This window comes from Nansenia antarctica, assembly GCF_963989245.1.
Source record: "Nansenia antarctica genome assembly, chromosome: 10".
Classification (NCBI taxonomy): domain Eukaryota; kingdom Metazoa; phylum Chordata; class Actinopteri; order Argentiniformes; family Microstomatidae; genus Nansenia; species Nansenia antarctica.
Genome location: NC_137680.1, coordinates 8,559,681 through 8,573,959, shown reverse-complemented (window position 1 = coordinate 8,573,959; position 14,279 = coordinate 8,559,681). Strand labels below are relative to the sequence as shown.

The window sequence follows — 14,279 nt, the reverse complement described above, 5'->3', positions numbered from 1 at the left end:
GTGTGTGCGTGCAAGCGAATGTGTGTCAGGCTGCAGGGCAACCTCTTCTGATATCACCACAAGGGAACAATCACACACACACACACACACACACACACACACACACCACCCCAGTAATGCCCTGACATCCAGAGAGAGAAAAGAGAGAGAATCATGTGATGGAGGAGATGAGCAGAGTTAACATTTGGCTTTGGAAAATAGAACACAGTTGGATAAGGTGGTCCATCAAAATGTCAATTTTCCACATCCAGTTTGGTTCCAACAACTCCTCCATTCTCCCTTCAGTATTTGATGTGTGTCTCGAAAACTTGTTTTTAGTTAGGACCCATAGCGAGTTAAAAATAAAGACATACATGTATTTACTGTACAACGTCAGACGATTATGGACATGATAAAGTGGACTCTACACAAGTGGTCACCACACTGGCACACGGTATAACATTATGTTATATCTGACTCCAAAATACATTTTGTGGTTAATAATGATTGATAATGATTTGCTCATCCGTGTGTGACATCCTAGATTCCATTAAGAATACCCAAAATGCTACCTCCATGCTCTCAAGTTACAATGAGCTGTAAGGAGTTTACGCTTGGTCCAATGCCTGAAGCCGAGAACTTGACTCTACGTGTTGTTAGCACCACACCATCCCAACAACAGGACATCAGAGACATTGATGAGAGAGGCCTGTTGGCCTATACTACTCTATACGGCAGCTTCGGAAAGTATTCAGACCCCTTCACTTTTTCCACATTTTGTTGTGTTATAGACTACATTTTAAATGGAAAATAACTTAACTCATAACTTCAATCCACACACAATACCTCATAATGACAAAGTGAAAACACTTTTTAAATGTTTGCAGATGTATTACAATTATTTATAATAGTATTATTATATTTAAATTTGAATACATTTGTTGACATTTCTAAAAACTTGATTTTGCTTTGTCACTATGGGGGTATTGTGTGTGGATTGATGGCAAACAAAATAAATGTCATACATTTTCAATTGAGTCTATAACACAACAAAATGCGGAAAAAGTGAAATGGACTGAATACTTTCTGAAGCCACTGTACATTACATTAGCAAAGGAATTGACAACAGGTGTGATATCCTCGTCCGCCAGGCGTGCTCAGTCAAGTGTAAATAGCAGTGGCGGACTCAGGCTGTTTGAAGGGCAGGGGGGGCGAAAAGAAAAAAAGGGCACCTACTGCACAACATGGGACCCCATCAGTGCACATGGTCAAGTTTAGACCGTTGGAGGGGCACCAATAGGGCACATCCTCTAATTTTCGCCACTCAAAAGGGCACTTAAGAGAGACGTTTTTCAACCGTGGGGGCACCAGGAGGGGCGGTCGCCCCCCCTGCCCCCCCCTGAGTCCGCCAGTGTAAATAGGTGTTCTGGGCTGAGAGAGGGGGCCATTGATCCCCATTCACAATGGATGATCAGACGACCACTATCTTTGTCTCAGCCACATTTAAAGACATTTAAATCATATAGCGGGCCCCACCAAATCCGCCTACAGTCATATACTGTAATGTTTCTTTTTCCAAGGCCATAAACACATTTTATAGATGCTATCTATAACACCCCACAATCACACATTATTGATAGCTTTATTCTAATCTCCCTGAGAGAATGTTATTTTATGTAGACAGAGTAAATCACTCCTCCCAAGTTTATGTTTGTGTGTGTGCGTGCGTGTTTGTGTGCGAGTGTCTCTGAAGGCTCTGCAGTTTTAACAGTTACGAGGTATATGCTAATATATTTGAATACTTTATAGGAGCAGTAAAATGTGAAATCCATAATTTGTTAACATGTTCCATGTAAAACAGGGTTAAAAGATGGGTTATGAATACAAATGCAGATTTGCTTTGTTTAAAGATAATCTATCATTCACTACACTCACAACTGTAGCGCTCTCTCCTCTCTGTGTGTTAACCCTTTACATTTGCATTCTAGAATACTTTATTAATTCCCTTAGGGGCAGTCTAGATGGCTAGGAGCAAATCAGCACCGCAAATACAATACATACATCCTCCACATAACATACTATACACTCACTGAACACTTTATTAGGGACGCCTGTACACCTTCTCATTTATGTGTGGTGTAATGGTGTGGAAAATGTTTTCTTGGCACACTTTGGGCCCAGTAATACCAATCAATCATCGCTTGAATGCCACAGCCTATTTGAATATTGTTTCTGACCATTGTTTCATCCCTTCATGGCCACAATGTACCCATCTTGTAATAGCTACTTCCAGCATGATAATACACTGTGTCACAAAGCAAAAGTCCTCTCAAACTGGTTGCACGAACATGAACATGACAATGAGTTCAGTGTTCTTCAGTGGCCTTCCCAGTCTCCGAGTCACCGGATCTGAATCGAATAGAACATGTTTGGGATTGGCATTTTATTGACAGATACAGTAGAGATTTAGACAGGAAGGATGGGTGAGAGAGAAAGAGGAGGGATGACATGCCGGAATCGAACCGGAGACCCTGCGGTTACATGGTCAACGCTTAACCCGCTACGCCACCTAAGCGCCCATGTTTCCAACATCTTGTGGAATCAATGCCACGAAGAATTGAGGCTGTTTTGAGAGCAAAGTGAGGCCCTATACCCTATATTAGTGTATATATATTAGTGTTCCTAATAAAGTGTTCTGTGAGTGTACATTCATACGAGACTAATTAGACAATCATGTCATCGTCCGTTGCACACTATTCACTTTCTCCAAATTAAATTCTCAAAGGAATTGAAGGAATTTCATTTCAGGGCTAAGTGTCACATCAGAATGGATGGTAACATTACGTAACATTAAACAATAAAAACAATACATTCACACAGTGCATTTTCTGAGTGCAGGTCTGAATTGGTGTCTCCCCTGCTCTCTGCCTTATGTGTTTACTAGTGTGTTCTCCCAGGGTTCCAGAGCAGTGGGTCCATGACCTGGTTACAGTGTGTGCTGGTGCAGGGTGTCTGCTGATTTATGTGACTGTGATTTGCTCATCAGCTCCATTTAGCCCATGATTAACATCCAATCAGAACATATGATTAAGAGCCAGAGCGCAAGGGGTAAAAATACGCAATTCATATTTAATATTCCACTAACGAGGGGACACGCTCCCAAACTGCCAACAAGACAAATATACAACCATAACACACACACACACACACACACCTAAACATCTCTCTACCACTGCCCCATATCTCCCCACTCCCTGGTTCAGTGGAATTAGAAAAACAACCCTGCGGTCTCATTAATTAATTAACACTGTCCGCCGGTGGCACCTGGGTACTGGTTATCACTGCGGCTCAGACACACAGTGATCTCAATAACTGAGCCACCACAGGGCACAGACGGGGGGGGGGGGGGAGGGGGAGGGGTGGACTGCGGAGACGTTGAGAGAGAAAGAGTCTTCAGACGACAACCCAAGTGTAATGGTGAAGTGCGGTGTTCTCAGTCTTTACTGTTTTTACTTACTGCGGCCTTGTTACCCGCTGCACTGCCCCGATTCACTGTAATGTATAGCTGGTGTGTCAATCATTCATATGATGAAGTTAGTTACCCTGAAAGCTTGAGAATCTGTGATAAACGGACATCAGTATGGTCACTGAAAAGAACTCACCCACAAACAAACTTCCAAAATTCCTGAGAAATCTTCTGCCTCTCAGCACTGCGTCTCCTAAAGACACCCGCTTTCCCCTCTACTGAGTCCCTAAGAACTTCTATTGCCCCCCTTGTACTGTTTCTCAGTTTCTCCAGTAAAAAAAAATAAAAAAAATTAGTAGAAGGCGATAGGGAGAAGGTTTTTCCTTCTATCAGTGGCCCCGGGCCCGAGCTAGATTACTCTTCCTGCAACGAATGGTGGATTGCTGATTCACATGCTTAGTATTCAAATGTATTGATTGTAAGTCGCTTTGGAATAAGGCGTCTGCTAAATGCCAAAAATGTAAATGTAAAACAAACACATGCACACAAACACACAGTCCTGTGACCCAACAATAAAGCAGAACCAAAAATGTCACAACAAAACAGGCAGTTAGGAAACTATTTTGTCCTCTTGTTTATTGAGGCTTCGTGAATGTCAATAACAGCATGTCTATACTGTAGGAGGGCCAGAGAGGTCGTCTGAGGAACCCCACAGAAAGCCAGACACATGACCTTCTACTTTATACACACTCCTAATAACCCATACACACTCCAGCGGCTAGACCCCTAATCACCCATACACTCTTATCATCTCCCAATAACCCCCCCCCCCCACACAGCTATAGACCCGTGTACAGGCCAACATTCTCTCTTTGTGAAAAGTGAACAAAGCTCTGAGAGAACAGAGGAAGTGTCAAACATCCTGCTTATCGATTTGTGGCTGTGGACCATCTAATGACGCTAGGTGGAACACACATACTCCCTTACACACACACACACACACACTCCCAGTCCCAGAGGGTTGGTGCTGGTATTGTTCCGGGAGGCCAGGGGCAAGACTGGTAAACTCGTTACTCTTTTCTTTAATTAGGGCTGAGATTCCGTCCCTCCTTCCCTCAGCAACCCCTCCTGGGGAATGCTGACTAATTGTCCGCAGAGTCCCGAGCATTCCCTTCCATGCCCCCAAATAACACCCTTCCATAACCCACTATGCACCCAGCTGCATCTCTGTCCCTCCATAGATACCCTCCTATCCTCAGTAACATGAAGTTACCTCTGTATGCTGTTGATCTATGCTCTGCTGCCCCCCCCCCCCCCCTTATTGGTAAAGGTAAAGAATGTTAAGGAGGGTAAGCTGATCCTACATCTGCACCAAATGGCAACTTCTAATCAGAGCCTCTCTGCTTCCCCAGCCCCATACCCCACCCCAACTCCAGCCACAGCCCCAGTGATAGTGTCACTGGGTCAGCCTGAGGATGTACCCGTGCAGCTGGTCTGAGAAGGCCTCCAGGGAGAACTTCTCTTGCACCCTCCTCCTCCCTGCTTGTCCCATGTCCCTGCGGATCTTAGGGTCTTGGACCAGCTTCTCCATGGCCTTGGAGAAGGCTTCCGCTGTGGGCTCACACAGGAACCCCGTCTCCCCATCCCCCACACTCTCCAGTGGACCCCCAGAGTTCACCGCTATAACGGGACAGGAGCAGTACATGGCCTCCACTGGGACTATCCCAAAATGTTCTCTGCTGGGCGTATACAGCACCGCTGCACTGGCACGCAGCAGCGCCACCTTGAGGGCATCCGAGGGAGAGCGCAGGAAGGTGACGCAGTCCTCCAAACCTCGTTGTTTAGTTAGCTCCTTCAGCTCACTGTAGTGCTGCACGTTCTCAGTGACTCGTTCGTCGTACCCGCCCGCCACCACCAAGTGGAGCCCTGTCTTCTGGCCTGACGGCAGGTCAGCCCTCAGGGCAGCGAGACTCTCCAGGGCCAGACCCAGGTTCTTCTTACGCTCGTAGCGGTTCAGCGACAGGAACATACAAGACGTGCCCTCAGGCAGCAGCCCTTCCAGACCCTGGTCTTCTATGGGGGCTTGGTCAAAGGTGTGTGTGTTGAGTGAGGGGTAGAGGACGTCGATCTGGACTCCTCCAAGACGACGGAAGGTCTCCCTGAAGACCCCCGCTGTAAAACAACTGTTCACCAGCACCTGGAAGGAAACAAAGGACTTATCAGTGATATTGAGGTCTTTATTGCATTCTTCATTTATGTATGCAAGTAAGTATACTGAATGCTGTGTGTTTTAATGAACCTGCCTACCTATTATTCTATATATCTATCTATCTATCAGCACTGGGGACTGAATGGAACTGGTTGCAGCTCTCTTGCGTACTTCTTAGTCTGTTATTATGACATAATCTTTGTTTGTCGTCCGTCCCCCCCGTACCATATCAGCCATGCCAGTGGTGCGTTCCTCCAGCCAGTCTATTGGAGCGCGGTAAAGCCTCTTCAGAACAGAGTTCCTCTGGGTCAGGAGCTGGTCTGGGAAGTGACAGTAGAACAGAACCTTCTTCCTGCGACGGGACAACCTCAGCATCGGGATACACACTGACACCTGGGGAGAGAGTACATACAAAGAGAGAGAGAGAGGAGAGAGAGAGAGAGAGAGAGAGAGAGAGAGAGAGAGAGAGAGAGAGAGAGAGAGAGAGAGAGAGAGAGAGAGAGAGAGAGAGAGAGAGAGAGAGAGAGAGAGAGAGAGAGAGAGAGAGAGAGAGAGAGAGAGAGAGAGAGAGAGAGAGAGAGAGAGAGAGAGCAGTATGAGTATGAGAATCATGTCCAACAGAATCATGTCAAAGAAAGACAGTGAACATGACAGAGGTAGAGAAGTGAAAATATAAAGAAGAAAATTATGGTAAGGAAGAAGGGAGGGGTGGGAGGAGTCTCACCTGGTCACAGAAGACCATGTCGTACTCCACCCCACTTAGGAACACCAGGTAGAGAGCCACGTAGGCCATCCTCAGGTAAGCACACAGGGCATGGAGGTACCCAAACACACTGGTGGGCAACCAGTCACCCACACACACCTTCGGTAGGACGAGACAAGCCAGGGTTAGACACCTCATGAACGGGACAGGAAGTACAAATGAGTGCCAGGTGTCTCGCTACGTACTATGGACAAAAATATTGGCACTTCGCCACTTACACTGTCAGATAATGCACCACTTCTCCCAGAAGATTTTTTAATTACAAATGCTTTGGTATTCACATGTTTATCTCTTTTGTTTGCACTGGAACAACACAAAAAAACGGAGAAAAGAAGCCAAATCTGATATAATTCCACACAGATCTCCAAAAATGGACTGGACAAAAGTATTCAACATTGGAAGAAATATTTGTTTTTTAAGGATGTAAATGCTCCTTTAATTTGTATTTAAACTCACCTGTGGTGCTGGCAATATAGAAATCACACGCTACCATTTAAAAAGGAGAAAAGTTGACTCAACCTTCTTTGTGAGTGTGTACCACACTGAGCATGGAGAAAAGAAAGAAGAAAGAAGAATTGTCTCAGGATTTGAGAACCAAAATTGTGGAAAAGCATGAACAGTCTCAAGTTCATCTCCAGAGATGTTAATGTTCCTGTGTCCACAGTGCGCAACGTCATCAAGAAGTTTACAGCCCATAACACTGTCGCTAACCTCCCTGGACGTGGACGGAAGAGAAAAATTGCAAAGAAGGATTGTTTGAATGGTGGATAAAAAAACCTTGATCAACTTCCAAACAAATTCAAGCTGACCTGCAGACGCAGGGTACAACAGTGTCAGCTCGTACTATCCATCGCCATCTGAATGAATTGGGACACTATAGTAGGAGACCCAGGAGGACCCCCACTGCTGACAGAGACATTAAAAAAGCCAGACTGGAGTTTGCCTAAACTTACCTGGGGAAGCCAAAATAATTCTGGGAGAACGTCTTGTGAACAGATGAGACCAAAATAGAGCTTTTTGGTAAAGTACATATTGTACTGTTTACAGAAAACAAAATGAGGCCTTCAAAGAAAAGAACACGGTCCCTACAGTCAAACATGGCGGAGGTTCACAGATATTTTGGGGTTGCTTTGCTTCTTCTTCTGGCCCCCGGATGCCTTGACTGTGTGCATGGCATCATGAAATCTGAAGACTACCAAGGAATTTTGGGGTGCAATGTACAGTAGGGCCCAGTGTCAAGCTGGGTCTCCGTCAGAGGTCATTGGTCTTCCAGCAGGACAATGACCCGAAGCATACTTCAAAAAGCACCCAGAATGACAAAGCGCTGGAGAGTTCTGAAGTGGTCAGCAATGAGTTCAGATCTAAATCCCATAGCACACCTGTGGAGTTATCTCAAAAACAGCAGTTGAGAGAAGGAACTCTTCAAATGTGAGAGACCTGGAGCAGTAGGCAAAAGAAGAGTGGTCAAAAAATTCCAGTAGAGAGGTGTAAGAAACTCATTCAGGGTTACAGGAAGCGATTTATTTCAATTATTTTTTTCCAATGGGTGTACTACCAAATATTAAGTAGCATTTTTGTTCTATGTGGAATGATATCAGGGGGGGGGGGGTTCTTTCATGACAAACAATAGAAATAAACATGTGAATACCAATCAAAGCGTTTGTAATTGCAACAATGTTCTGGGAGAAGTGGTGCATTATCTGACAGAAGTGCAGGGGGTGGCAATGTTTTTGGCCATGACTGTAGATACATACTCACCACAGGTAGGTCTGGGTCCAGAGTCTCAGAGAAGCAGTGTGTAGGGTCGTGGTGGGCTGTCCAGATCTGAACACTGCAGCCTCGAGACCTCAGCGCCACAGCTGCATCCACCACCAACCGCTCTGCTCCGCCTATACCCAGGTCTGGATGGAGAAACACCACCCGCACCATCCTAGGGACGACAACAACAACACCCACAAACTTTAATACACCACAATCACCATCTTATAACACATGACTATTGGAGTGCAATTTCTCCAGTGCCATAAAGGTCCAGACATCTTGGTACAAAGAGGCTGATGTTCACATACAGGGAGGCTAGGCTACCTTAACACAATGCACATTATTAACATTATTGTGATATTTTCTTATCATATTGTCATAGCCTTGACTGAAAACAGACCAACAGAGTGCCCCACACTCAGGAGGTGCTAGTAGTAGGTGATGATAGTTTGACAGGTGCATCAACAGTGCCCACGTGGCTCGTTATTCTAAAGGGGCTATAAACGTTAGCTGACGTAACATATTCCAAGTTCAAAACAATTGACATTAGTACATTGTATTTTAAATATGTTTATCTACACGCAAAGTTCTACCCCATTAAATAAGGTTTTGACCTAACTAATGGAATTTGACAGCACAAATTATATATAGAATATTGTTTTTTAAATAGTGTGGACATTGCCTGTCATACAGTTTACCTGCTTTCACTCCTTGATAATGCGCACTGTCCAAACCGGGAAGCCACTGGTCATAAGACTCAGATGAAACACACACGCTTTGCATGGAAACTGTACGTTCTTAACCACCATGTTGGCTCAAATGTTCCATTCAAACGAGCGAGTCCGTCCCCCTGATCATGAGCCACAATGGCGTCAGATTCCACCACTTGCTTCCTGTGTGAGACACGTCAACTCGTTCGGTACGTCTGTCCATTTACTTGCCTGACATATTTATCTAAAAAATAAAATATGAAATGTGCTAGCTAAATGAAAATAGTATTTTTATGTCATTAATTTGGTAAAAACGTACGAAATATAGAGTTGTATACGACTCTTAGTACGCTTAGTACATTAGATTTTCGTTAAAGGACTCTTTTAATTCAGGCTTATCTTCGGTCACCTAATCTTGGTCTTCTGTTGTGCAGTCGTGTCCTTTTAGTCAAGCGTCATCCATCTGTGATCCCTTCTGGAAGTTGTGTGATTTCTCTCTCTGGGTGGCTGGTTGATCTGACGTGGACATCGTGTAAGAGAAACGTTTGAGTTTTCTTATTCAGCCGAAATTGCAACAACAACAACTTAAAATGGTGAGTTTCTTCTCTGTGTTGTTTGATAATAACCTGCTCTTTCATTCAACAGAGATGTTCGCTGTTCAAGTTGTCATGTCTACTAGCTAGCTAGCTAACTACTAGTAGCTGTGGAGTCGCAAGTCTGTCAAATGAAACACCACCATTTCTCTGAAGTCTGATCACTGGTATATAAGTATATAAGTTACAATCAGCTACTATTGCTGATGTGATCTTTATAGTCTAACACGTGATATCGTGAGGTGGCAGATAGATAGCAGCTGTAAAAGCTGAGCTAGGCTGGCTCAAGAGAACTCTCTGGGCTAGCTGATCACAGTGTCATTGTAGACGTGGCTATTTCTCATTCATCCAAACCAATCAACAACTCTGTGTAATGTGTCCAGATTTAGACATGCAATGATTGCCATAAACAAACAATGATAAGTCATATAAGATGTCTAGCAACTGTTCTTGTGTGGTTGTTACTAAGCTATTACTGGTGATTTAATGTCACGTCACGTCTAACGGTGCAGGAGGACCAGGTTGAGTTAAGCTGTAACGGAATTATGTTATGCAATTGTTTTGTTAAGTATGTTTATTGCTTACCATGCTCTAATTTTCTTAAAGAGTATTTTTTTAGGTAGGCCTGTGTGCTATATTTGTGTGTTTGTGTGTAACTCTGCTCTCTCTCTCTCCCTCAGCCTGGACCAGCAGCAAGTGCCACTAATGTAGGGGCCGGCAGCCGCTCTCCCAGCAAGACAGTGGCCCCTCGTGCGGCAGGCTCCACTGTCAGACAGAGGTACACATACACTACCTCCTCACCCCCAAAACAACAGACTCCACTGTCATGCATAGTCACACACACAAACATATATCCCGTCAAAGTACAAAAAGATTTGGACAGTCCTTTATTCCAGCTGCACTCCGACTCTACAACCAGGCCCTGCAGGGTGGGGGAGACCTGGAGATGGAACTTTTGGAACTTTTTACTTATTGAGCCTGCACTGTTTTATGTTTTTTATTGAATGTTTTTCTGTTTTCTGTACTGAATGTTTTCTGCCCTAACTGAGCTGTTTGACAACAAAATTTCCCCATTGGGGACAATAAAGGTTTTCAATCAATCAATCAATCAATCAATATTCAGTCCCCTAAAAGCAGGCTCCATAGTCAGATAGACGTACAAACACACACTTCCCTAGAAACATGCTCCGCTGTCAGATAGAGGTGGATACACTCACACGTACAGGCACAGATTTTCCTTAAAATGTGGGTTCCATTGTCAGTCACACACACACACACACACACACACACACTCACACTCACACTCACACTCACACTCACACTCACACTCACACTCACACTCACACTCACAGAATCCTTACCCATATCCATATCCACCCCCTCCAAATTAGAACCTAAATTTGCAATTGATAAATGATAATTTGGTGTGTGTCGCCCCCCCCCCCCGTCTGATGAGAGAACATGGTAGATTGAGAGATGGTCTTTAGATGGCCTTTAGATGGCCCTGTACTACTGTACTGTTATGTGCCAGGGCTAGATTAGAGTAGAATAAATGTGGGTGCTTTAGGCTTCATCACTGTGTAATCAGAGCCTCAGTATCAACTCATCACCCATCTACCATTACATCCCTGATTACCTCATTTACCCCCCATTTAATCTCATTTGATGAGTAAACCAGATATGAATCACCTCATCTCATTAACTGCTGCAGACATAGTTATGTACGGTAGTGTGACCTAACTCTCAGAGGGCCTTGTTGCCTCTGTCATTGGTCATGCATCACATGCATTGTAACTCAGAAGTAATGGTTTAGGTTAGAACCATACACAATCAGTTTGTTCAAGGGCCAGGAGATTGTCTTGACTTTTTTTTCTCCATGTACTTTTCAACGCTGTGAAGGTATTCAGAACTCTTTCCCGCAGTTGTGTCGGAGAGAAATGGCTTACAGTAATCTTGTATATCTTGGTGTGTGTGATGATATGATGTTCTAATTCAGCGGGATTGTCTCGTATGTGTTTCATAGGAAAGCAACCAGCAGTGGCACACGCAGCGCCGGCAGGACCACAGCATCAGCGGGGGGCACAGGGGGCATGTGGCGCTTCTACACTGAGGACTCGCCAGGACTCAAAGTGTAAGTGTGCACACACACACACACACACACACACACACACACACACAAACACACACAGAGAAGCAATCACTGATTCATGTGCATGGGTGTGGAGGATACACACAAACTCTCACATACTGTACATTTAAAAGCATATTTACACTAGCACTCTTTTTTTTTTTTTTTTTGAGTGGGGCAGTCCCACTCATATTTTTCATTTTTATTGACAGATATAGTAGAGATTTAGACAGGAAGGATGGGTGAGAGAGAGAGGAGGGATGACATGCAGGATATGTCCCCGGCCAGAATCGAACCGGGGACCCTGCGGTTACATGGTCAAAGCTTAACCTGCTACGCCACCTAAGCGCCCCTACACTAGCACTCTTACGTTCACATACATACTCATGCATACACACACACACACACACACACACACACACACACACACACACACACACAGAGACACAAAGCCTTTCTTAGGGAGTTAGTGTTTATGAGGAAGTGCATGAATGTTTAATGGCAGGAAATTGGGCTCTGGGGCCTCTGTAGCAGAACATATAATCTCTGACCCGCTGATCACCCCCCAGGGTGTGGTGTGTGTGGTGTGTGTGTGTGTGTGTGTGTATGTGTGTGTGTGTGTGTGTGTGTGTGTGTGTGTGTGTGTGTGTGTGCGCACACATCCCCTGCACCTCCCCTCCCACAGACACAGAGGCTGTGGTCCAATCTTCTTTACCCTTCTGCCTAAAGTGAATCAACCCTCATTCACTCCCATTGCATTTAAAAGCATTGGATTTATACAAGCAAGGCTATAAGGAATGTCCACCATACACTGGTACTTTCCTTTTAAATGCTTGATACGAGGGTCATGTTAGATTCAGACTGCTGTCTTCAGTCAGTCAGTTCAGCTCTCATGTCTTCTCCAATGAGATTGTGAACGCGCACCGACTGTCTGACCGTCTGACCACCCACAGTCACTGTGAGACTTGCTCTGCCTTCACAGCTGTCCATCGTATAGTACACATACAGTTGAAGATGGACAGACACACGGTGGTGTGTATCGAGCGTGTGCGTGTGTTCCTACGTTAGACGCCGATCTCCAAGCTTCATTAAAGTATCCACGCTGAAAGGTCAACTCAATTACAGCCTTCAGATGGAGGGGGAGGGACGGGGGGGCGATGGTTGGCATGGCAACGTGCCTGCTTAGCAATGCCCCACCTCCCCATCACCCGACACACACACACACACCTCCTTCAGGGATGAGTCTCTCCTTTCATCAAACCCTCTTCAATGAAGGCAACTACTTTGCCCTGAACACACAACCACTCCATCCCTAGGACCACTGTGTTAATAAGCATGTTAATAACACTGACTGGTGCTAATAATTATAATCCTGTGTAGAGAACAGGAGTGCAGTGCTCCAGGCTCTTGCATATATTGGTTGATTGGCTATCACTCTGTCTCTCTACAGTACTATTACTAACTGTAGTAATGTTAACGTCTCTCTCTCTCTCTCTCTCTCTCTCTCTCTCTCTCTCTGTCTCTCTCTCTCTCTCTCTCTCTGTCTCTCTCTCTCTCTCTCTCTCTCTGTCTCTCTGTCTCTCTGTCTCTCTCTCTGTCTCTCTGTCTCTCTGTCTCTCTGTCTCTCTCTCTCTCTCTCTCTCTCTCTCTCTCTCTCTCTCTCTCCCTCTAGTGGGCCAGTGCCAGTGTTGGTGATGAGCCTCCTCTTCATCGCGTCTGTCTTCATGCTGCACATCTGGGGGAAGTACACCCGCTCTTAAACCCTGACTTCAGACACGCCTCCTCTAACTTAACACATCGGACCTGGACCAAACAAACCATGAAGTCCCCCGTCCCCAGCACTCCCAGATTCAGCCCCTCTGTTCTCTCATTTCTCTGTCAAGAGATGGCCCACAACAGTGTTTTTTTTTACTGTGTACGCAGGTCTCTCATTAGCCTAGCTTCACCTGCGCTGATGTGAAACAACTGGACAGTCTAGTCAGAGTAGCATATCCAACAGGAGGGTTTCACCAGTCGCATTAGGATGAAGGATTGGAAGTAGGGATGCTCCGATCTGGATTTTTGGGGCCGATACCGATCACCGATTTTTTTCCTCAAGATCAACCGATACCGATACCGATTTTTTAAAAAGTACATAACTGTAGGCCTACTGACTGGATAGCCTACATATTTTTTGCTTTTTAGACAAAAGTTTTGATCCATTAGGCACCAAGCAAACGCAGACCCATTTTTATGGCATAGTAAAGGTCTGGCCTATCACCCAGTTAGGGCCTGAAGCCCAAGTCAGTCGATATGGCTGTATAAAAGACATCATAAACGTGGCCTTCATGGTTTACATACTGTTACGTCCTCCTATGTTTTCTGTTCAGTTATCTGTGTTCCCCAGGAAAAGGAAAAAAAAATAAAATAAAATAAAAATCGGTTTTTGCGATCGGCCATTCTTGCCGATCACCGATCGAGTCATTTGGAGTGAAATCGGCCGATTTAAATCGGTGGCCGATAAATCGGAGCATCCCTAATTGGAAGTCACTGTATGCTGTTGAGATGCAGCCATTGTTTGGCAGCAGTACTGTGTGTATGTGCTGGCTCAGTGCTGGGACTCCTCATGGACATCTTCACTAATATCAGGCCCCAGCAAACATCTGTCTTTCCAGCCTGAATTCGATCTTT

The 14,279-nt window shown here is 45.0% G+C and overlaps 2 protein-coding genes across 2 annotated transcripts; one reads left to right on the top strand and one right to left on the bottom strand.

Moving 5' to 3' along the window:
* Positions 1 to 4,901: 4,901 nt before the first annotated feature.
* On the bottom strand, positions 4,902 to 8,893 carry alg2 (ALG2 alpha-1,3/1,6-mannosyltransferase; the record flags this gene model as incomplete). The annotated part of the gene is made up of 5 exons (XM_080541355.1): positions 8,877 to 8,893; positions 8,176 to 8,347; positions 6,379 to 6,516; positions 5,880 to 6,047; positions 4,902 to 5,642 (listed from the first exon to the last, which is right to left on the bottom strand). The coding sequence occupies exons 2-5, from the start codon at positions 8,344 to 8,346 to the stop codon at positions 4,902 to 4,904; spliced, it is 1,218 nt and encodes a 405-aa protein (XP_080397481.1). The 5' UTR covers position 8,347; positions 8,877 to 8,893.
* Positions 8,894 to 9,370: 477 nt separating this feature from the next.
* sec61b (SEC61 translocon subunit beta) lies at positions 9,371 to 13,954 on the top strand. Its single transcript, XM_080540727.1, has 4 exons — positions 9,371 to 9,481; positions 10,162 to 10,259; positions 11,505 to 11,612; positions 13,282 to 13,954. Exons 1-4 carry the CDS (start codon positions 9,479 to 9,481, stop codon positions 13,367 to 13,369), a joined length of 297 nt encoding a protein of 98 aa, XP_080396853.1. The 5' UTR covers positions 9,371 to 9,478; the 3' UTR covers positions 13,370 to 13,954.
* The last annotated feature ends 325 nt before the right edge of the window (positions 13,955 to 14,279 follow it).